This window comes from Myiozetetes cayanensis, unplaced genomic scaffold, assembly GCF_022539395.1.
Source record: "Myiozetetes cayanensis isolate MyiCay16 unplaced genomic scaffold, myiCay2020 scf13, whole genome shotgun sequence".
Taxonomy (NCBI): Eukaryota; Metazoa; Chordata; class Aves; order Passeriformes; family Tyrannidae; genus Myiozetetes; species Myiozetetes cayanensis.
The window spans coordinates 7,870,463-7,893,813 of NW_026086937.1; the positions used below are offsets into that span (position 1 = coordinate 7,870,463).

At 46.3% G+C, this 23,351-nt stretch overlaps 1 protein-coding gene across 1 annotated transcript in view; it reads left to right on the plus strand.

Annotated features, from left to right (window-relative positions):
- The first annotated feature begins 287 nt into the window (after positions 1-287).
- The window catches only part of GPC1 (glypican 1), a 199,653-nt gene continuing 176,589 nt past the window's right edge, over positions 288-23,351 (plus strand). Inside the window, exon 1 of the mRNA XM_050307812.1 lies at positions 288-702. Within this exon, the coding sequence (XP_050163769.1) occupies positions 546-702 (157 nt within the window). The 5' untranslated portion in view covers positions 288-545. The remainder of the gene's footprint in view (positions 703-23,351) is intronic.

Consider the following 23,351-nt stretch of genomic DNA (forward strand, 5'->3'; position numbering starts at 1 on the left):
GGCTGCGCCCCGCGCGGGATTGGCGCGGGGCCGTGTGATGCCACGTCCGGCGGGGGAAGCCCTGCCTCGCTCGGAGCCGCCCCGCCGCCCGCTCCGCGCAGGTGGAGCGGTGCCGGCACAGCCCAGCCCAGCCCGGCCCAGCCCAGCCCGGCCCCGCCGCGGGTGCAGCCCCGCAGCCCGCCCCGCGCCCCGCCCCGCCGCGCTCCGCCCGGCCCGGCGGCGCCGCAGCATCGCGGCGGGACTGCCCGGGGATGCAGCCGCGCTAAGAACAAAAGCCCTCTGCGCGCTCACGCTCCGGGGCTTTGAAGCGGCGCGGCCGAACTTGGATCTCTGCCCCCTCCGCCCGAGCCGCGGCGGCGTCCGGGCTGAACTCGCCGGCGCCTTCCCCGCACACCGCGGGCAGCCGGGGCTCCGCCGCCCTCGCCCGCCGTCCCGCCGGGGCTGCCCGCGGAGGGGGCCGCACCCTGCGCCCCCCCGGCCGCCTCCCCGCCGCGGGACCTTGGCTTTGCCCTTCGCACGGCAGGTGGCGGGGCCAGCGGAGAAGGATGCGCGTCTTCCCGTGGGGATTTTGGCTGCTGTGTGTCGCCTCCGCCCCGGCTCGCGGTGACAGCGGCAGCAAGGCGAGGAGCTGCTCCGAGGTCCGGCAGCTGTATGGGGCCAAGGGCTTCAGCCTCAGCGGCGTGCCCCAGGCCGAGATCTCCGGTGAGTGCCGCGGAGGAGTGTGCGGGGGGCGGCCGGCCGGGGCAGCCCGCGGGGGGATCCCCGCAAGGCTCGGGGTGCCGCGGGGCGGGGGTGCGCTCCTGCCCGCCGCTGGAGTTTGTCTCGGGTCGTGGGCGGCGAGAAGTCGGACCCGAGAGGTTTCCCCGAGGGGCGGGCTCCCTTCGCCCCTTGGAGCACCCCCGGGCTGGAAAGGGTCTCCCCGGTGGTGGCGATGCGAGCGAAGCTGTGAGAGGGGGTGGTCGCACCAAGTGTTCAGTGGTCGTTCTTTTTCTCATTGTCTCGTTGCTTCTCTTTTGAGTACAATTGAGTACGCACGGTTTCAGGGGTTTGGTTCCGAAATGGGGATAATCAGACTGTAATGCGTTTTGGTGTCAGAACTGGAAAATGCCACAAGGTTATGAGGAGGAATGGATTTCTTTTAATCTTCTTCAGGATAGGGAACAAACGTATAAATGGTATTTGTCACTTGATAAAAACGAAGCAGGAGTAAAATGACTGTGTCAAACATGCCAAGTGCAGAGGAAAACCGTGCAACATACATCAGTTTGTCTTCTTGGCTTCGGTCTGGCTTTGGACAAATCTTGATTTTCTCCTCTTTGCAGAAACCAGTGAAATAGCAAAGAATATTCAAGGTCTGGTTTATGTTGAGTTTGTGGGTTTGTTTTTTTTTCGTGGTTTTTTTTTGGTTTTTTTTTTTTTTTTTCTCCCCATCCTGAAATCTTGGGGAAAATATGCTGGTGTGTTGTAGATTTTTTTTAAAATTCTCATCTAAGTTTTGATACACCAACTTGTGACCCATATCCAAGAGCTTTCTTTTCACTTGTGGGAGCTTCCTCCTTCAGACAAAGAATAAAACATGCAGGCGTACGTGCCAGAGCCAACCTACAGGGACACCCCAGTAAAACAGCAGTTTGTAGTGCACATCTAAGCTTACAGAATGCCTTATGTTGAATATTTCATTGGGTAGTTTTTCAGAGAAACCAATTTGTTATCTGACCTATGAATGGAAAAGGCTGAAGCATATATATGTCTCATAAATTTGAACAAATTAATACTTTCTTTGTCAAGTTACAACTGAGAGTAAATTTCCAAAGTAAAACGAGCAGTCCTTCAAGTTTGAACAGTGGGGAGTTTCAAAATAACGTGAACATCGCTATTAATAGAATAGTAATTCAGTTGAGCAAGAAAGTGGCTTTTTCTAAATTTGCATCTAATTATTACGCATGTGAATACATTAGCAGTCCTGTTTCAAGTGGAAAGTTCTTGGAAGACAAAATGTTTACAAACACTGGTGGAAGTGGCTGCAGCGTGGTACACAGGGATAGTACTACAGGGGCAGTCACTGAGGCTCGCAGGAGCTGTGGTTACGAGTATCGCATAGCGTTACAAGTATCACAAGTCGCAGGTTAGCAGAGAGTAAAACATCTTGTATCTGCAGATTGTTAAGGTTCAAACAGTGACAGGACGCAGATTTCTAGGATCCAGGGGTTCTGTTTCCTGCTGTTTGTTGCTATGAGCGTATAGGCTGGCAGTGTCAAGCAACAGTAGTTAAAATTGTAGGTATCCAACCAGTTATCTCTGGCTGTTACTGTGAACAGGGAAACTCTGTATATAAATGCTGTGAAAACTTGAGGAATACAGCACGGAAAGTAATATGAAGTGCTTGAGGGGAAGAAGGATCCACACGTAAACCTGCTGCTGATACTATTAGCCTGGTATTTAAAACAACTAACGGACTGAATGATTTTCATTGGTAATTACTGTGCGTTCCTCCTGACTGATATGTAGTTAGGGATGTGCTTTTCTGTTGCTGTAGTACTTACCCAGTGCAATTAAAACATCAGTGTACATAGATACCAACCTCAGAAACTTCCTGATAAAGTAGTGTAGTCTATTATCTGCACCTTTTAGCAGTTGTGCAAAGATTGGTGCCAGTGGTGTTGTCTCCAAAAAGAAGAGTGTCAAGACCTTCCCACAGTATACCCATGTGTACTAAGTGCAGAATTGTACAGTTTATAATTCCACATTTGTCCAAATAGTCATTGCTTCAAGCTCGTTTCAATGGCATTAGTTCAGCTTGCTGACCATGGAGGTCGTCATCTGCCTGGAGCCTTGTCAGGTTATGCCTGCGTGACACCTGTGAATGCAAACACATGGACACAGGAGAGGTTGGGGTGGGTCTCTTCTGACTTATCTCAAGTGAAAAGATGAGAAGAAATGGCCTTAAGTTGCACCAGGGGAGGTTCAGATTAGATACTAGAAGAAAACTTTACTGAAAGTGTAGTCAGGCATTGGAGTAAATTGTCCAGGGAGGAGGTGGAATCACCATCTTTGGAAGTGTTCCAGAGGCATCTGGATGTGGTGCTTGGGGGCATGGATAAGAGGGGTTTATGGTGGCGCTGGGTCGATGGTTGGACTAGCTGATGTTGAAGGTCTCTTCCAACCTTGATGATTCTGTGATAAAACAACTTTCGGCTAAGTTAAGAGATGCTGATGAAGTCGGTTCAGTGTTGTCTCCGGTTGGACCTGTGCAGAGGTTTCCTGGTGGTGGCCCTCTCCATGTTGTCAGAGGCCCAAGAGCTACCCCATGAACCATGCTTTTATCTTATTTCTGAACTCTCTGGAGGCAAAAGCCCTTCACTTTCTCCTTCTCCAAAGTGACTAAGCTGTTCCTTCTTTCCATTGCTTGCCCTGAAGCAAAGCGGAACACTCATGTCTTAGCCCCACAACCTTGCCCCCTAAGCAGTGCTGCCACACTCGGCTGACCTTGCTCTTGTCTGCTTTGAACTGGCTCCAGGCACTGTTTGGTGTGTGGCTGTCTCACCAACCCGGCACCAGGAGCCAAACCCTGCACTGCCTGCATCCCCAGAGCATGACTGCAAAAGGAGCTCAGTGAGTTCCCAGGATGCAGGCTCTGACTCAGGCTGACATGGCTGTGTTTGTGTTGGTTTTAGAACACTTACTGCATGCCTGACACCTTCTAATCTGTATTCTTTGTTATATTTTAAGAGGATTATGAATAACCTAAAGTCTCCACAGCTCACCAGAAGGTTGGTGAGTTGTGGCTGTATGGATGAGTTGAAGAAGCCGTCACAGAGTTATTGGCTGGCTAATAGATAAGCATCTGATTCAGGGATAGACTCTTGGTTTACCAGATTTCTCATGAACCACCTAGACAGGGCTTCCTGGTTTTTTGCTAATGTTGTACAATGCCTTTAACGTGTCTAAGACTTTAAATGTGTCAGGTGCTGTTATTAAGTGTGTTTAGGGAATACACAAGGCGTTATATCTCAGTACTTTGAAGTCAGTGGCAAAACTCCCAAACATGAAAGCAGTGTCTGCTTGTGTTAGCAATCCTGACAGACAGCTGTGCACCAGAGACTTGGGTGAAGATCTGCCTAGAAGACAGTTTCTAGCACTTGGGGCAGAGTCCCTTACTCCTTGAGTTTGGGAGGGTTACAACACTTGCTTCCATAAGATGTACAAACTTTGCTAAAGTTTTCCTGTGTGCTGGAGAATATTCCTGCTCTTCAGCTGAATGACCCACACCCCTTTTCTGTGATTGCTACAAAATGTAGGAAACCAGTTTGACAACTTCCAGTTATTCTCTTTCCTGTTGAGTCTTCTGGGGGTGGCAAGCCTCCATTCTTACCGTCTGCCATTCTTGCTACACAGCCACCATCACCCCATTGCTGCTGTCCTGCTCTGGTGACTGAGGCAGAGATGCCTCCTCTAGGTGTGCTTTTTAGTGTGATAAAGGCTGGTCATCTTAGGCTCAAGGTGGAGTTTGTGATAGAAGAGAGTGACCCTACACCAGGAAATATTATGCTTTGGGGAGGATATCCAGCTTTCTCTGACCTGATGGAGGGTGTCCTGTGATTACTGATGTTGAATGGGTGACCGCTCCCCAGTGTCTTGAGCAGAGATTGTTCTCCCATGGACTGGAGAAGACTTGAGAGTTGATGTGGATGTGCTTGGCCCTTGCTCACTGTTTGGGCTGGACTTCTGCTTTGGCTTGTTTATTCCTGAGATTAATCCTTCCAAGGCTTGCTGCTAAGTTGAGCTTGTTGACATGGGCAATGGGTGCAATGCAGTGAAAGAAGAGGAGGGTACAGAAAAATGTCAGCTGGACTTTGCCAGGCCATACTGCTGCCCATCTATTCACACATCTCACATGGATCCTTCCCTGGCTCCTTAGCTGGAAGGAATCAGAACAAATTTTTAATCCTTTAGTCCTTTTAGGCTGTCTAATTTGTTTTTGTAATGAAAGCATTGGCAAATGTATGTGTTGGAGCCATTTGGAGAAGTGTTATCTAAGTAGAGAACAGGTCTGGTGACAGGATGGGACTTGGAGAGGCTCTGGGAGTATGAAGGGGGTAACGGAACCCCATCTTGGGGGCATTTCAGCTGCTGGAAGTTGCAAAGTGAAGCAAACCTGCATCTGTGGTATGAAACATAAAATCTGGGGCTCCTCTGCTCCCCAGGAAAGATCTGTACCCTTCATTGCAAAGGGACACACTGCTGATCCATCACTTTTTGAGGTGGTTGTTACATTTGGTTTGTAGTTACTCAAGGCAGAGGGATTTCTCAAGGTTAGCTGCTCCATGGTGAACTCTCAGATGAAATATCAACACGTTTATGCAAATGAATTTGTTAGGGACAAATCGTAATGGCCTTTGTAGCCTGCTGGGTTTAGAGTGCTATTTCTGATGAGGCAAAACACAGGGAATTGTGCCTTTTCCTCCATCTGGCAAGTGTTTTGGTGTGAATGTCAGAGGAGGCCATGCCTGAACTATGTATCTCTGTTTCTGTTTGACTTAAAATATACACAGAAATTTGCATACTTTACACTTTGTGATGCTGTGTTGATTTGTGACTGCACAATGTGTGCATTCGGAACAATTATGGAAATTGGATTTATGGAGAAAAATGGGCTCCCTCTAGCGGTTCGTCCTGGCGCCCTCACATTCCCGCGCCCACTGGAGCATGGCAGCGATCTGGAAGGGCTTTGTGCTGAGATCCTGAGAGTTCTGTGGTGTTGACATTATTTTTAGGAGAATCTGCCTTTCTGTCACTATGATATGGATGACTAAGCTCTCACCACATAATTATCCTTATCAGCTGTGTCTGACAAAACTATGTCAACAGCTTCTTTTGTTGGTGAAGCAAAAGCCTGATATTTCTTTCTCAAAAAAATTTGCATGGATGTATAGCTGGAGACACCCACCAGCACCACTGTGTGAAACTGCAGAGCTCACCTCATCTCTCCTTTTCCTGTTCTTGCCCTGTAAGTGCCCTGTTTTGTTTAAGAACACATGTCAGTCAATCTCTGGATTCACCGGATGGGTTTGGTAGATGTGTGGGTTTTGGCAGCGACTGTGAAACAGTTGGTTTAATATTCTATTGCTTTCAGTACAATTGTCTCACATTGAGGGGACCAGATAGATATGTTCCTCTGGGTGATTTCAGTAATTAAGTATGCTTTGACTTAGCCAAAGGCATGGATGGAACTGCTAACTTAGTTATCAAAAACGTGTATTTAAAGGCAGAGGTTTTATTTACCTCATAGATCACAACAAAGAAAACTGAGAACAGGCCCTGGAGCACCTGCCCATGAGCAGCAGCTGAACACAGGCTCTGTGCCCTACCCACCACTGCCCATTGGCGGGGGACAGGAGTTGAGTATCATCTATTTTTATTGCAGCATCAAATTGCATTAGGCACAGTATGGCAAGAGAAAGCAGGATAAAAGGATGGCCCCAGCCTCAGAGAGCTGTTGGTCTGAGCGATATCCTGACCCTGCTGTCTGCAGTAGTCTCAGCACTGTGTGACTGGGGCCAGTGCTGCAGTTTAGGTCTGCTGGCAGCAGCCTGTGTGTTCCTGTCACTTGTCTTGCAGGACTGCAGTTGAGGAGCGGGGTAGGTGGGAGGGTGATTGACAGGTGTCACTGGCATAAGGAGAAATTTTGTATCTGCTTCCAGCATTCAGCTGGAAATACTGACTGGGAATTTCAGGGGAAGACCAGGGAAGTAGACATCTCAATTCTGTGGAAATCCCCAGGCTTCCTTGGAGAAAACAACTTTAATTTCAGTTTGCTGCCCAGGGCCTTGCTGAACACAGATTTCTCTGTTCAGCAGAGAAACTGGGTTTCTTTCTTTGCCCCATAGGATGTTTCTGTGTATGTGTAGCAGGCAGGTAGCCTCACAGAGGGGGTGATGTCAAACAACAGGCTGCTCTGGCGCAGTCGGCCCTGCTGGCTCTGCCAAACTTCTGTAACAGGGCATGGGTTCCCTCCAGACGGGATTGCTTGCTGTCCCACAAGTAGCTCCTGAGATGGTGTGTGCTCGTGTTGCTCCTCCTCCTCAGAGCAGTAGGAAAAGCCCCTGCAGAGAGTTGCCCTCAGCGAGGTGTCCTGTCCCTCATGGTGTGTCCTGGTGGAAGCACAGCCCGCGCTCTGTGTGCTGTGCAGCTGCTGCAGCAGCAGCAGGGCTGGGCTCTGACTGCCTCGGGTACAGGCAGAGGCCTCCCAGGTCCCCTGGAATGTTCTGCCCTGCAAACATAAAGCATCTGCTTAGCTGAGTGCTCAGAAAGGAGCTGGATGTGCTACTTCTGGTTGAGTGACAGGAAAGTCACCTTCAAGTGCCCTCCTCAGCTTTAATCTGTTTCCCTTCTGAACTTGCCACGTACACTGAACTTTTCTGAAGATCTTAAGTTACTCCTGCTTTCCACCTGTATAAGTTCAGCCAGAGCTGGGCCATCTTTTTCCATGCTGCTCCAAATACTGACTCCCAGGCACAGCTGGGAGAAGGAGGGAGAGGTACAGTGGGCAGCTTGTGGGGTAGACACACCACCTTGCTTAGGTGTGGGCCTGGAACAAGTCCATACGAGTCTCTTCATTTTTAGATTTTTCTGGTAAAAAGTCACATTCTTGCTTTTGCTGTCTGTGAAAGGAGGGTTGACAGTGTGTTACTGATGGCTGTGAAGGTAACTCTGCCCCATCATGATGGGGAGAGACCTAGAGAAGAGAGATCCTAAAGCTTGCAGGAACCCTTGTAGCAGTTGCTTGAAGATTATTCCATCGTGTTTTGTAGTTTGATTGCACAAGGTTGCTGTAGCTGCCATTGCAGTAGAATATTTCCCCTCAAAGTTAAAAAAAAATAAATAGAATTCAAAACTCAGTGAAAGCAGAAAATTTCCTTTATTCCCCCATACCGTGAAGGACAGATCCCCCTCTCCTCTGATGTCTATATACCCTGACACTTTGTTGCTTGGAATATGTTTTATCCCTGACAGGTGAAACCTGTCTTTAAATAACATTTGATTCCCAGGGAGTCGGGTTACCTCTGCTGCCAGATTGTTCTGCAAAAAATAATGAAGCTTTAGACTGCAGACACTTACAATGCTTGTCTGAACGTGACAGAGCTCTGAGCCCGGTCAGTCACTTCTGCCCAGTAATATGTTCCTGTTTTACTTGGAATTCTTCAGATATGTAAAACCTTTCTTAAGGTTTGAATAAGCAGGGTGCTGTGACAGTTTTTCACAACGCTCTGGCTCTGACTTTTAGATAATTTAGATAATACATTAATCACAATTGTGTTGACTGTACAGAGATTATAAAACTAATTTGATTTTTTTTTGGTGCCTATTTGTATACTGCAGCATGAATCAGAAGCACAGAATTACCCAGCTGTTACAGACTCCTGTGCTAGCAACATGAGTAAATCCAGTTTTTCAATTGCCATGCATTCTTCTAAAGTATATATAAAAAAAAAAACAAACTACGAAACAACAAAAGAAGTTTTGCTGTGGTTTCAGGGAGCAACATGATAGTACTTATGCAGACAGTCAATCTTTTATATGACCAAAATGCAAATACTCTATGACAAATAGTTTTGCCTTGCAAAAAATTGCTATTTTATAGGATTGTAAAACTGTACTGTATAATTTAGTTGGAGTATTTCCACTAGTTTTACCCAAGTCTCTTGCTTTTTAGCTGGAGCAGACAGGCATATTTCTAAAATATTAGTGTTTTAGAAATTCTTGTAGTTGTAATTTTTTTCATAAATAAAAATATAATAAAAGCACTGTCAGAAATTAGGATTAATTTTCCATTTTTAAAAAGACATGTAAAAAGAGACTGCTTCAGTCTCTTCTGCTCTCAGTTCATGTTGTTGCATTAAAGTTGCAGTGATTTGGTTGTGTAATTGATCCTGGAGTGAGGACCAAGCACAGCATAAAGTGACTTTTGTGTGAGGGCTGCTGTATTAGCATCTCTTGGCTATTCCTGCCATCTTCCCAGATAAGCTGCATGGTGGAAATTGGGTGCTGTAATTACCGTGGGTCTGGCAGGAGGGAGGTCTGGTCCTGGTCCCCATCTGGATGCAGATTTTCACCGTGAAGCTGGAAAAGCCACTTCACTTTTCTTTTTTCAGCAGTTTCCTCTGCCATAAACACTAAATTGGAATGAGAGAGCTTGAATAACTCATGGGAAGTTTGGTTTATTAAACTCTAGTCCCTACATGTAAGAGAGCAGTGGTCTTGTCCCCCGGTGCAGTTGCTCGCTGTGCACAGCTGCTTGAGTTTAAAACAGTTGTATAACCAATTTGGATTTCTACAAACATCTGTTTGGCTTTGTGACAGAATACCAAACAAACCCTGCAAAAAAACCCCCTCTTGCTCCCCTTTCATTTGTGGGAGGTCTCAGAGAAGCTTCCATGTTGAGGGAGGAGGAGGAGGAGGCGGCTGGTATTTTTATTAGAGAGGCTCTCTGAGGCCAAAGCATAGCTGAGGGACTCATCTGCTGTGAATTTAAGGGAGGGCTGCACAATAGTGGGAACCCATGGGTAGAAGTCCCATGGACTCAGCCACAGGCTCCCTGGGGCTGGTGCCCCATCCTCTGGGATGGTGGTGGGATGTAGCGATGCCCCAGCTGCTTGTGTGTTGGGGGTTTGGTGTAGAAGAGAGATTGGGAAGTGCCTGGAAGGTCAGAGAAGTGTTCCAGGCTGCCTTTTGCAAGTGGTGGGGGTGGGTTAATGGTTGGACTGGATGACCTTCGTGGTCCTTTCCAACCTCAATGATTCTATGACTTGTGGCAGGTCTGTTCAGTGCCCAAAACACAAATTTTTGCAGGCACATGGTGTCCATGTGCTGGACCTGTCGTGGGTGAGAGCGTTACCTGGCCATGTGCCCTGTGCTCACACACCTCTCATGCAACTGGCCAAGTCATCTCTTGGGTGTGATGCAATACCTGCACTTTGATGTAGCTCTTGCAGTGTGTAAGGAATCACTGGTGTGGGTTTAAATGTAACCATAAATGGAACCAGGGCTCCAATGCTCTACTTTCAGAGTTGGTATAAAAGTGCCATTGGCATCCAGAGTAACTTTGTGTTTGAAAAGGATAGAGCATGCAGCTATGTCTTTTTGAAAAGCTGTTTGCTGCTGTTGTGTAGTTTATGGCCAAGAAACTGGAAGTAACTCATGGGTTTTATGTATTTTTATATATGTGTGTGTGCCTATGCACGTGGTGGTAGCTCTGGAACAGGAATTTTGCCAAGCTCTGAGAGATGTAGACTGGGCCATTATTGGCTTCAACTGGAGGAGGGAATGTGGTCTGTCTTAGACCTGCTTCTTTGCAGTGCTGCTGGCTCAGTCCCACCTGTGGAGGAGCTGCTCCCATGGCAGCTTGTTTGTGCTGCTCTGCCGGTGGCATGAGAGTTCCCTGCTTGAGTTCAGATACGCAGCAACCTCTCAGGATGAAGGTGAGCAGTTGCATATGGAGCCATGCTTGCTTCTGACACCTGCCTGGTTAATCCTGTCTGGACAACAGCGTGGAGAACAGCTTGTTTTGCCATAACCAGGTGTCCTGCACTGTTTAGTTGTGCGATCACTAAAGCCCCAAATATCTCCATGCCAAGCAGATGCCTTCCATATCAGGATGGCTGCCTGGCACAGAGTGGACTGGTTGTGCTGCTCCATGGCACAGAACATTCAGGGGAAACCTAAAATAAATGTTGATAGCACTTCTGCAGAACTAATTAAAACGAAAATTTTATTGGTAAATCTTCACAGGTGCCAGCAAACATAAATAAGCAAAGCTTAAGCTGTGGCTTTGTTCTTGTTAAAATAAACAGAGAGCAAACACCTTCTGACAGGGAGCACATTTCAGTTGTAAACCAGGAGAGAAAACCACTGTGTTTAAATGCAGTATCACTTCTCCCCTTATCCTGGATCAGCTGTCTGGGGGCTTGAGTTTATTTAGTAACGCTGCTGCTACTGTTTGTGTTGCACTGAAGAGATCTCCTGTCACAGTTGTAAATTAAATATTTTTCGTTGTTAGCAATACACTGTGTGACAGGTTTTAGGACTGAAATTCCTAAAGGTATCTGCTGATGTATGTGTGCCCAGCAACATGGAGTCTTGTGTCATCCTGCTATCACTGATGTATTTTGAGCATGTTACATCACTCAGGATGATCTGTCTGTCCTTTTTGTCAGCTAGAGAGAAAGACATGTGAAATGTCCCTTTCCAGTGTTCTTTATGGGAACAGTGGTTGCTCTTGGGGCCCGTGTGCTGAGACCCCTGCAACAGCAAGTGGTGTGCCAGAACAATGTTACTGTGTTGTTTTGTAAACTGAAGGCTGCAAGGTTTGTGTAGTTAACATACATAAAAATACAATAACTGATTAAAGAAAATTATTTATTTCCATGCTCTATTAAAAAAAAAACAAACAAGTATGAAGCCTTCTTTTTGGTGGCTGTGAGACTGCATCTGGAGCATGATATCCAATTTCAGGCTGCCTGTAAAGGAAGGGTACAGCTATACTGGAGTAAGTCTGGCTTGTCCAGTAAGTAAAGCGTAGAAGAAAGAAGACTTGATGAGATCCCATTGCTGTCTGCAGCTGCTTAATGTGTGGGAATAGAGAAAAGAGGTAGACTTGGGTGCATGGGGGCAGTATGGGAGGTGGCAGACACGAGTTGGAACTGGGGAAGTTCTCATTTCTTTCATACGTGGAAAGACTTTTTCAACCTGAGTGATTTAACACTGGCACAGGAGCCCAAAGAGGTTTTGTGATTTCCATCTCCATCCTTGAAGATATTCAGAGTTTGAGCAGACAAGGCCTTGGGGCAACTGCTGTAGTTTGTCCTACTTTTGAATGAGAGGTTGGACTAGATGGCTGCAGAAGACCTTTTGGCTGAAATTATTCTGTAATTTCTAAATTCTGTGCAATGCTGTAATTGTACCACGTGCAGACAAATCAGGTGTTTCTGTAGGGTTTTGCTAATGAACGTCCTCTGAGGAGGGAGGGGTGAAAGGAAATCCTTCCAGTACTGGCATGCAACATTTGCATTTTTTGAACTTATTTATGAGTTTATGAAATATGACATCTAGTGAAATCAAAGAGGAGCAGCAGTGTTCTCCTACATGAGTAAAAAGCTGTGCTGGTGCTCCAGAGATCCGAGTTCAATTTTCTGCTCTGGCACATGTGTCTGGCATGACCTTGGGCAAGTTGCTTAATCTGTCTGTGTCTCCAATCCCCATCTGTGCATTACTGTCTTTAAATTATAATATCTTGTTTTTGTAATTTGTCTTTGAGTTATAAAGTCTTGGAGTACTGAGTCTCGCTGTTGCTCTGAATTTCACTATACAGTATTTAGCACAATGGGACCATAAATCTTCATCAGTCCCATGATACATGAATAATAAACAGTTACAGCATAATTTAGGGCCACACTTTGCCTCTGATCTCATGATGCATAAAGACAGAGGGTTTTTGTTGATTAAAATGCTGTGCTGTTCAGCCTAACGAAGATACATGGACCTTACTGAACAGATTTTTATGAACCTGTTGTTGTCTCTTCTAGTTTGTTGGGGTTTTATTTTGTTTCATCATTACTCATTGATTGCAGGTATCTGAGCAATTTGCTTGACAGATCAGGGAATAATAAATTCCTTTAATCTATGTCTCTTTCAGTTTAATTATTGTTAACTCATTACTTGGTGTTTAGTTCAATGGATAATGAACTCTGTTCGCTGTGTGGTGGAACAGAGTTGGACTACAGAGACAAAACTGGCTTCTCCAGTTCTTTTTAAGATACAAACCACAATTGCAGAGTCACGGAGTGTTTAACTCCAGGTTAGATTGAAGGTTACCAGCAGGCATACCACAGTTACCTTTGCAGGCTTGAATGTAGGTTAACATTATTTCAGATGGTTCCATGTCTGGCACTGCATTACATTTGTTGCTTTATTTTTAGACAGTTAAGAAACTGGCAACTACTATGTAGGCAGCTATTTCTGTCTTGATTTTAAGACAGTGTCTAATAAGTAATATGTAGTACAATCCTAATTACTGCAGACAGACTTTACATTTGTGACTGTGGTAATACTGTGTTAGACTGCTTCCTGTAGAGTTTTGTAGCGTGTTCAGACCTTCCCATTTTGGCTACAGCTGGGGGAATAAATCCTTCATTCACTCGAGAGTGCTGTGGTCTCTAATTGCCATGCTGCTGAGCATCTGGGTTCTGTTTGGACATAACCCATTTCTCTTGTTTCTTCATCCTGAAGTTTTTGTCATCTTTTTTGTCACAGAAGGCTCTGTAAACCCTACATGGCAGGTGTTGGCCAGCACTCCACCTTGTGCCAGCAGCAGTTCTGTGGTGGAGATGAGGAGGCTGTTACGGACACCAGAGAGCTCACACGGGTCAGGGTCACCCCCATCACTTCATTCTGCATCAGCAGCTGGGTTCAGCCCTGAAGCCAACATCCACTGTGTCCCATCTAACACATACTGAAAGAAACCTGGGCATTTTTAACACTCTGGTTATGTATCTTAAGTTTTCTTCCTGAGGCTGAGGAAAGCTACACACCAGGAGTTAGGGGAGACTAATGCACCAGGGAGGGGAGCAGGGCCTTTGGAGTCACTCTAAAAATGAACAGCAAGTTGTTCATCCATTGCTGCCTGCTCCTACACCCCGGCAGGCTGGCTTCACTCATGCCTCCCTCTGTTCTGCAGCTATTCACAGCTATTCACATAGGAATCAGACAGAGTAAAAATACTATCAAGACTTCCCTCTCTGCACCAAGGCTGTAACTCTGGAGCAGAGCAAGAAGCCTGCAAGCACAGCTACTCTTGGTAGAAATATAACTTTCCTGTTAGGGTATTCATCAGCTTTTTCAGCTAGAAAAGTAAAGAGAGTACGGATTTTGGTGAGAAACCATGCTGAATGGCTTGGGAGGGTTTGGCATAGAAAGCCTGAGTATGGCTGTATTATGTCAAAGGTCACTGCTGAAATGTTTATTTTGGGCTTGCTACTGTATTCTGCTCAGTCATCAGGAGAAGATGGTTCATAGCACTCGTACTGTCTGACTCTTTTCAGCATGAATTTATTGCAATGCACTTTCTTGCAGAATAAACACAGGTAAAACTTGGGTGCCCTGGACTACTAAACTGCTGCTCCACAGATATTTTTCCTCTTGTGGAGAAGGAGTTGTTCTTTGTTTGCACAGTGTCCCCACAAAAGCTCCTTAATATGAATGACATTACTCACATTTGCAGAAAGAGAAAATGGCACTTGCCAAATCTGCAAATCACAGTTGTGTTTCTGTCAGCTTTGGCAGTTACATGGCTTCTGGTAAAGCTAATGAAGGCAATCTGCTTTTAATTTAAAATCCTCCCTGCAGAAAAAAAAAAAAAAAGCTGGCAGTTGAGGGATTCGGCAGTGTCCTTGTGTGAAACTTCTTTCCTTATTTTCTATGGTTTGCTTTAGCCAAGGAGAAACTGTTAATTAAAAAATATTCCTAATGTAGCCAAATATGCAGGAACGTACTTTTGCTACAACTACCTGTACCAGTTCTGCAGTAAATCACTTCTTTGTTTTCATTTGATGAGCAATTCTAATTAACCAAATAAAAATACTGCTCACCTTGCACTTAACTCAGCATGTTTGCTGCTTCTCAGATGATTGAGGGACTGAGGATGGCAGGTTTTGTTTAGATGAGTCTTTTGGATTCAGCAAGGCTGAGGTGGTCAAGCGGCACGAGGAGGGATAACGCCCAGAGGAGCACTCCGCCTGTGGAGCAGTTCCTGCTGGCAGGGCAGGCAGGCAGGGGACACTGAAGGCTGCAGGTTCTCCCAAAAGGCTTGTTCTGGGACTGTGTCTCCTGTGGGCATGGGGCTGGGAGACAGGGGAGGGGGTGAAGACAGCATTGCTCAGACCACACTGGGATGCAGTTTCTTTGAAGGCATTTTTCTGTAGTTCAGAAGGTAGTGGAGCACATCATGGATCCAGTCAGCATAGTTTGATGCTTTGCACAACAGTAAACAGTCTGTCCTTGGAGAAGAGTTGAGGAGAATGAGCATGTCTGGGTCAGACATGCACATGTAGAGTGATGCTGATGTAGTCCTGCAGCAGAATAATCTAGAAATGGTCCACATGCCTGTGTGTTGTGTTCAGTTTCTTCAGCCTTACCCTGAATCCTTTGCAGCAGTTCAGAGGAGCTGCAGGCAGGAGCTACACCAGGATGTTCTGCTGTACAGAGCTAAGAACATCTCTGAAGCTGTAGAATGGGCGGAGTTGAAAGGCTTCCTAGCAAGTATTAAGTGATAAGATTGCCTGGTCACCAACTGTGGTGCTCCAAGTGCAGTATTTTCACAAGTCCTGTTTGACAGAGCACCGTCAGCTGCAGCCAGTCTGACAGCATCTCGTGCAGTAAAAATTATTTCTTCTCTTTTTTATTTTTTAAAGCATATAAAGATAGAGAATTTTCTCTAGCTTTAGGAAAATCAAAGTAAAATCTACTGTAAGGTTGTCTTGAACTCATCCATAACTAGGGTAAGCATTTACAGTGCCAAGTGATGAAAGCATTTTATGCTTTATTGGATTGTAGTAACTTCTTCAGCACTGCATTTCATGTGTGCAGGAAGGAGGGATTTGACTTGTTTCAGAAATATTTCGCAACGACTTGAAACTTATTTGTTTTTATCCCTTCACACTAACACTTGTTTTGAAAGGGATTGGGAGCTAATGGAAGTGCTGATCCAACTTGAGACAGATATCGCTGCCTTTTGCTGTAATATAAAGAGTTATTATAAGCCAATAGCTGGAGCAATATTATTATACCTGAAATCTGGGTGTCCAGCAGGAGTCCTGACTGCTCTGATGGGGCTGGTGGAGCAGCAGCTGGTACAGAGGGCTGTAGCTCCAGCAGGTCTTCAAAGAGCTGAGAAGTTCGGCACAACCTTTCAGGGCTGCCCGAGAGTGCGGTTTGCTCAGCAGCATTGGCTCCCTGCTCCTAAGGCTGCACCAGAGGGACAAAAATCCGGTCTCATTGCTTCTTCCAGGAGGATTTGTCTTGGAATTTTGAAACTTAACCTTCTGCTCCATCCCTAAATTTAAATCCATAGCTTCTGACTGCAGACAGAACCATATGTCAGTGAAGCACTGGGGCACAGCCGTCCTCTGTGTGTTTATAATCTACTCTTGCATTAGCAGTTTGCTGTAGAAACGGCATGGCAAGAGGTGTTGTATGGGACATGTGCTTGGGCTGCCAGAGTGCTGCCCTGTTAGGGGGCATGCCATGAGCCTCCTCTGTGCTTGGAGAATGAGCACTGGGAGTGCTGGAAAGGTGCTTGGTGTCTAATCCAAAGGTCACCTGAGGTAATCCACAAGCATTGTGCAGTTCTGTGGAAGTGCCATGGACATGTTTCCAGAAGCAGCCATGGTCTTTAAGCCTTGCTACACAAAGGAAATCACTTAAACGGGAAGCTCACCACCCCAGCAGAGCCTTCTGGAGACTGCAGGCCAGCTGCATCTTCCCTGGTGACCTTGTGGTGGGGGCAAATGATATAACAGATGGAGAAAATATATTCTTGTGATTAGTGGTTGATGGGCTCCTCCTAAGCAGAGAAGGTCTGTTCTTTTAATTAATTAGCTGGTTAATATGTTTGTGCAGTGGCATGCCTAACTAATGTGCAGTTACTATGAATACACATACTAATGGCAGTAATGGGTGCAGATGGCTGTAATTACCCATGTTGGTTTCTGCAGTAATCACACATGCAACATATCAAGTTAGTTTAAAAATTGTCATGTATTGGATGATTTGTTTCCCTTCCCCACTGTGTGTGAATGTGCTTGTGTGGCTGTTCTCTGTACACCCTAGGCTTGCTGCTGGGCTGACCCACTGAGACAAGGCTTTAAAGTGTGCACAAAGAACTCAATGCAAGGGGAAGACTACTCTAACTTAGGTTTTCTCTGAAGTGTCCTTCACCCAGTGCTTTGGACTACGTATTTTTCCTGATGATAGTGCAGAAGCTGGGCTCTAGGGCTGCTGAGGGCTTCATGTACCTATATCTGGTGTGTAGCTGGCCTCCACAGAGGCAGCTGGTTCTCACTCTGGCAGCCAGACCTAGGAGTAATGTGTCAGGGGCTTGGGTGCCCTGCAGCTGCCTTAAAGAAATGTCTGATGAGGTCACCCCATGGGCTGTGTCACCCTGCAGCCTGTGTCTGACAGTACCAACAGAAAATGATATTTAGGAACAGTGTGTGTGGCTGTGCCTCCTTTCTGAAGTCTCTCACTTTGTATTCCCAAACACTCACAGCTTCTCAAGGGGGTATATCAGGGGTACATCCCTGCTCAGTCCTTCACAGACCTTTTGTCCACTAATCTATCTAACCTCTTCTCAAACCTGCTGGATAAGGTCTGCACCCCCAAGCTCCCATGGCACTAAGCTCTGTAAGTTCATCTCCCACTATGTGAAGAAGTAGTTTTGTCTGGTTTGAACTGGGCAAGTCCTTGAACTTGCACAGCTGTTCTTCACTCAGATCATCTGGCCAGATGAATCCATAAAAGGGCTTTTATTAATAAGCCTAATACTAAGGAGGAGTTGTATGCAAAAGGCAATTCAAGGTCTGGGGAAGTGATTGCACCTTCTTTTCCATGAGGGATGCCTAGAGTAAGAGAACAATATCAGATAGTTGTAGTAGTGCAGCTTTAGAAGGGAAATTGAGCTGCTTGGAGTGACTTGAGGACCCGGGAGATCCTGCAGTGGGTGCTGCCAAAACCTTTTTTTGCATGCACGCTGAGTAGGACTTACAGGAATGGGATGATGGGCTCCCTTCGAGCCGAGTGACTGAGGAGCTACTTATCCATGAGGCTGAGTTCTAGTTTAGGAAATGGCAAAGACAATTTAGGGAAGTGTGCGTCAGAAAGCATTTCTGAGATTGCTAAGCACTGCTCCAGGTATGAGTGCCGAGCACCATCTGCTCTGGGATTGCTCAGCACGGAGCAGAAAAAAGCTCTGGAAGCTGCTGCTGCTCTGTGCAGTGCAGATCCAGAGGGAAGTGCCCACAAGGGAGAGCTGCCGGCTGTGCCCCTCACCCCAGGGTGGCTCTGCTCCAGCGGTGGGGTGGGGGTGTGGACCTGCCTCGCACACTGCTCTGGGCAAGGGGCTCTGTGAGAATGAAAGGCCTGTGGGTAATTCATGTGCCTGCACTTCTTTGTGGAGTGGCATTAATCTTTGCATCGGGAGACCGCTGCTTTGTCTCCCAGCCTTAACCTTGAAGACTCATGATGGCAGTTAAAAAGCTGGGGGTACAAAGGGAAGTTTAAAGAAGCCTTGTAAGAGAAATTCATGTCAGGGAGTGAATAATCTGAAGGCTCTGTGCAGTGTAATGGAGAGCCAAGCTCAGGCTGATGACTCTAACGTAGTCAGTAGTGCAGAAAAGAACTGTAAGTACTTTCAAATCCTATGGCCATCCTTTCATTCTACAGGAAAAGCATCTCTCTTGTGATCAGTTTTTTTCAGGCTTTTTGTCTTTCTCTTAGCAGGTATGGTCCCAGTTAAATATTTACTTTTCAACTAACATTTTTGCTATCTGGTGCATTTGGTTTGGGACACCGTTTCTTGTTTTTTTTTAAGCTTGTTTAGGCTGCTGGGTAAAGCCTTCCTTTTTTGACAGCTTTTTTACTTGTTCTTTAAAGCTCTTCTTTGATGTGAGCTCAGAAACACAGATATTATTCTTTTATCACTTTCCCCTGTCAGTTTAAAACCAGTTATGAGTACCACAAACTATTAAACAATCTAAGCCAACCTCTCAAGTGACAGATACTCAGGGCCTATCTCTTATTTGCAGGCATCTGTATAGAGCAGACTTCAGTTTTGAGAAAACGAGAAAGGTTGCTGCTTGGTAAAGAAAGATGATTGTAGTAAGTCAAAAAACTGTTTTGTGAAATTCATCTGGAAAAAGGCAGAGCCATGGGATGTCCCACAGAGTTTAATATGCCAAGAAACTAACTATCCATGCAGTCATGCCTATCCTCATCCTCTGTTTTCTACACTAATGTAGTTGATCCTTTGTTGATAATGGGGTTACCTGAGCTCATTCCTTCTTCACCAAGAAGGAATATCGGTCTGGCAGGTTAATAAGGAGTTGGAGAGGTCAGCTGGGTCATGAAGACTAGTCCTCTAATACCTAATGCAGCCTAATGCATTATGGTCTGATGAATCACCTCCATGTGTCCCCAGGTACCACTGCCCTTGAAGTGCTGCAGAGGCCAACAGTGAGGAGACGTCAGGCAGAACAAAAGCATCACTGGGGTCTTAGTACATGTTACAAAAGGAACTGTAGAGAAGAGCTCCCCAAGCTTTCCATGAGACAGCAACTTTAGGCTTCTCTGAACAGCCCGTCTCTTCCACCCCATGGGGCAGAGGTGTATGTTGGTATGAACTAAGTGAGGTTTTATCACTTGTCTTGTGCAGCAATGGTGCTGCTACTGGTTTTCTGCAAATATCTGCCCTCCTGGAGGTCAGGTCTTTTCCTGGAGTGCAGTGTGCTGGCAGCCCCTCCTCACACACTCCGGACAGCATCTCTGGTGCAGCCACCTGCTTCCTCTCTGACTTCAGCTCCTCTGTGTAATCCATCCAGGAAGCTTGTGGGCACAGGTTTTCTGCAGTAGATCCTCAGTGCAATGGGAGTCAGGTGAGAGTAGGAGAATTATAGGATTCTTGGCATCTATGAAACTTAGTAAAATAAGTCATCTGTTTCCAGACTTCTGTCAGAAGTAGCTGTGTCTGCCAGGTCCTGAAGCTGTCGAACCAGTGATGGGAACTGGTAGAAATATCTTGGAGTGGAGGACAAGAGGGCCAAGCATAGCACTGGCAAAAGGAAACCAGTTATTAAAACTGCTAGGAGAAAACCTAGACATCTCCTTAATAATTTTTCTCACTTCTGGAGCCAACTCTGACATAGTGCAAGGCACTGGTGGGAGACAAGAAAAACAGAACCCACCCTCACTTTCTTTTAGGTACCTGAAATAATTAAAAACTGCCTTACCTTCACCTTTTTCAACACTGTCATAGTTCAAACTGAAAAATTGGGTTTTTTCCAATATGTAATTATTTTCAAATTAATATGATTTTTTATTTTTAGCTGGTGGTGTACAATTATCTGGCATTGCACAGAGGTCCCTGATGTGCTGGGAAAGCCATGTTTCTCTAATTTGCTGCTCAGAGGTGCCACTGTAGCTGTGAACAGCAGCAGCTGAGCTGAACTTGGCTGGTTCAGGGCTCTGACAGGCCAAAATAGTGTCTTTTAACTCTATCAGATTGAGTTTCCCAGATCCAGACTTTTAGTAAGTGGGGTTTGTAACTTTGCCCTCAGAAGATCTGCCAAGCTCTTTTGCTCCTGCTTTTTTGGTCTGAATTAGCCACTTTCTTATGGGCAATTTCCTCATATTCCTTTTCCACAGCTCCTGACAGTCCTTCAGACATCTGCAAAAGCTGGAGGGTTTGTTTGCAGTAATGTAAGCATTTGAGTCACCCAATCCCACAGAATCCTTTCTCTCTTTTACTGAAATAAAGGATGCTTTGTAAGGCCACTTCTCCATCTCCGAGCCTGTGTCATCCCCTGATGGCAGATAACGCTTTCTGATGGTTTGCCCATGCTCCCTTCTTCCCACTTGGTTCCTGTAGCCAGATTTTGCAAAGCTCTTGGCACCCAGAGCGTCGCAGGAGGAATGGAACTCTCCCAGCAGTGTTGCTGGATGAGGCTGCAGAACTGGGGGTGATGGGGCTGGGTGACTCTGGAGTGCTGTTGCTGGAGCTTTCCCCAGTGGCTGTGTTTCTGTCTCAGCTGCTGGTGGACACAGACAGCTGCTGTTGTCTCAGCTTGGGCTTTGCTTTGTTTTGTTTTAATCTGTCCACTTCATTATGTGCCTGAATTAGAGTGCACTCTTTGAAGATCTAACCACTTGTTTAGAGCCATAGGGGAGTACTTTTGAGAGTGTGGCCCTTGGCCTCCAAAAATTTTTGATTATAAACTCACACCAGATTGGGAAATGAGGTGTGTCTGCATGGTTTTTCTCCCTCCTCCCTTGCATTTAGCTCAGCATCAGGATATCTGGCATTCGCTGCATCAGAGCCGTATCTATAATTCATAAAGAAGAGCTTGTCCAGCCTGGGAGTTAACAACAGTACCTTTTAAAAAGTGTTGCTGAGATGCAACCTGTCCTAGGTCCTAACTTCTGTTGAAGCTCTTAGGGCTTGTCTGTCACCACTGTAGCCTCTGCTTTCACTTTTTTTATGTAAACATCAGCCTCTTGCAAAGAAACAAGAAGTCAAGACAGATTGGAGCTGCTTCCTGCATGTCCAGATCACAGGTTACAGCTTCCCAAGCCAGTCATCTGTCTGGGTTCCTCTCCTTTCAGCACCATTTGATAAGGCCCCATGAGGGCTGCCCATGGTGTGCAAGGACAGTCTGTAAAGACCTTTCATCAGGATTGACAAGGTGAAAATCTGACTTGTCACACAGAGGGTCAGGGTGCTGAGGTTTATTGAACTTAGTCATGAGGAAAGGATATGCACTAGTGGTTCTGGAGCCAGAAATCTCTGCATCAGAGGCACAGCCAGGAGTTTACGACTTCCCTGAGCTGAGAACGACCTCAGTCTTCATGTTGCTGGTGCATCCTCTGTCAGCCAGCAAGGCTTAGGCTGGGTGGGGGCTTCAGTGATCAGAACAAATAGGGAAAGCAAGTGGGCTGAAGCCTAAAGCTAAACCACTGGGCTGAGAACAAGTGCTTTTGCAGTCCCAGTCCAACAGATACCAGTGTCCATTCCCTTGGACCTAACTTACAGCCCACTACTGATCTTGCTTTCTCATCCACTGACACCCCCAATCCGTCTTCTCAGGACTGCTCTCAATCCATTCTCCTCCCAGCCTCCTCCAGGTAGGAGGCCGTGGAAAGGACAGGAATGTGAAATCGTGACCAAATGAGAACTGCTCTTTACAAACCACCCTGCCAAGGATGGTGCCCTGTTGCATGGAGGAGAGGCAGCCTGTGCATTTGGGTCTGTGCTATGGGAGGCTGAGGAACATGGACCAGAGGCTGCCGGCAGCAGAGAGCTGGTTGTTATTAGGATCGAGATCTCACCAGAGCAAACTGTCCGTGTCTTGGGTGTGTGTGTGAGTATCCAGAGTGCGTTTTCTCTGCCCTGCTCAATGACAGAGGGAAAACAAAAGCTGTCCCTGTTTGGTACATATGTCTGCCAGTATGGGCCCCCATTTAATTAGGGCTTTGTAGTTTGCAGCACTTGGCAGCTGCACTGCTGCTCCTCTCCTGGGATGGAACCATTGACAGGAATTTCTCTTGTCTTGGGAGAGCCACAGCAATGCGGATGGTCATTTCCTTTCTGTACTGCTTGGCTCTGTGGCACACACCTGCCCTGCTGTAGGGGCAGCAGGCTGAAAACGGGATTGAAGCTGGGCTTTGTGTACTTTCATGGTGCACTTACAGAGCCAGACTTCAATGATGGGAGGAGGAGAGCTGAGGAGAAGGGATAACCCATCAGAGCAGACATCTGTGTGGCTCAGCAGTCCATATCTCTGACAGATACCAAATGGAGATGTTTGAGGAAGAGAGAATGACCAGGGTTGAGAATACTGTGATCATTTGTCTCAGGATGCTCTCCCTGCATTGAGAGGTCTGTATCTATGGATATTAAAAGCCTTTTTGGACTTTCTCTTTAGGACTGTGAAATGAAGAACACGTAGAGTATTATGGGAGTTTCAAGCACCTTTTCTGTACTGCATCAGGATGGAGAAACACAGCACATGATTTCCTGCAAAAATTCTCTCCTCCTGTCACAGAGTAATGAGATGAAGGGGTCTGCCCATCTGAAATAGCAGATCCCATTTTGTCAAACAAGGTGCAGGAAATAGCAGTGTGGTTCGTGCACTCTTCTTCAATTTCAAGTCTCCTGAATTTCATTCCTTTTAAGAGATAAATTTGCTCAGCTATTTCTGTGTGGCAGATGCTGCAGGGTGGGTGCTGGCTCCCCACAGCCTGACAGGGCATTGCAATTACACCTGGCAGAAGGAATCCTCAGGCACGGGGGAGTCTGTGTTCATGGTTTTTAAGGGACATCACCATGTGCCTTCTCACTTAAATGGAAAGCGTTAAATGGCCTTCTGCAGCCTAGAGGGGAAAATAAGGATAATCTCCTCAGGGCACTTCTGCCACATGCTGACTTGCCTGACTTTTTTGCAATTCACATTTATTTCATTGAGGAAGTAGTCTGTCTAGTATGCTGTCATTTTGCCCCATTGCTTGCAACTGTAATTTTTTCATCCACT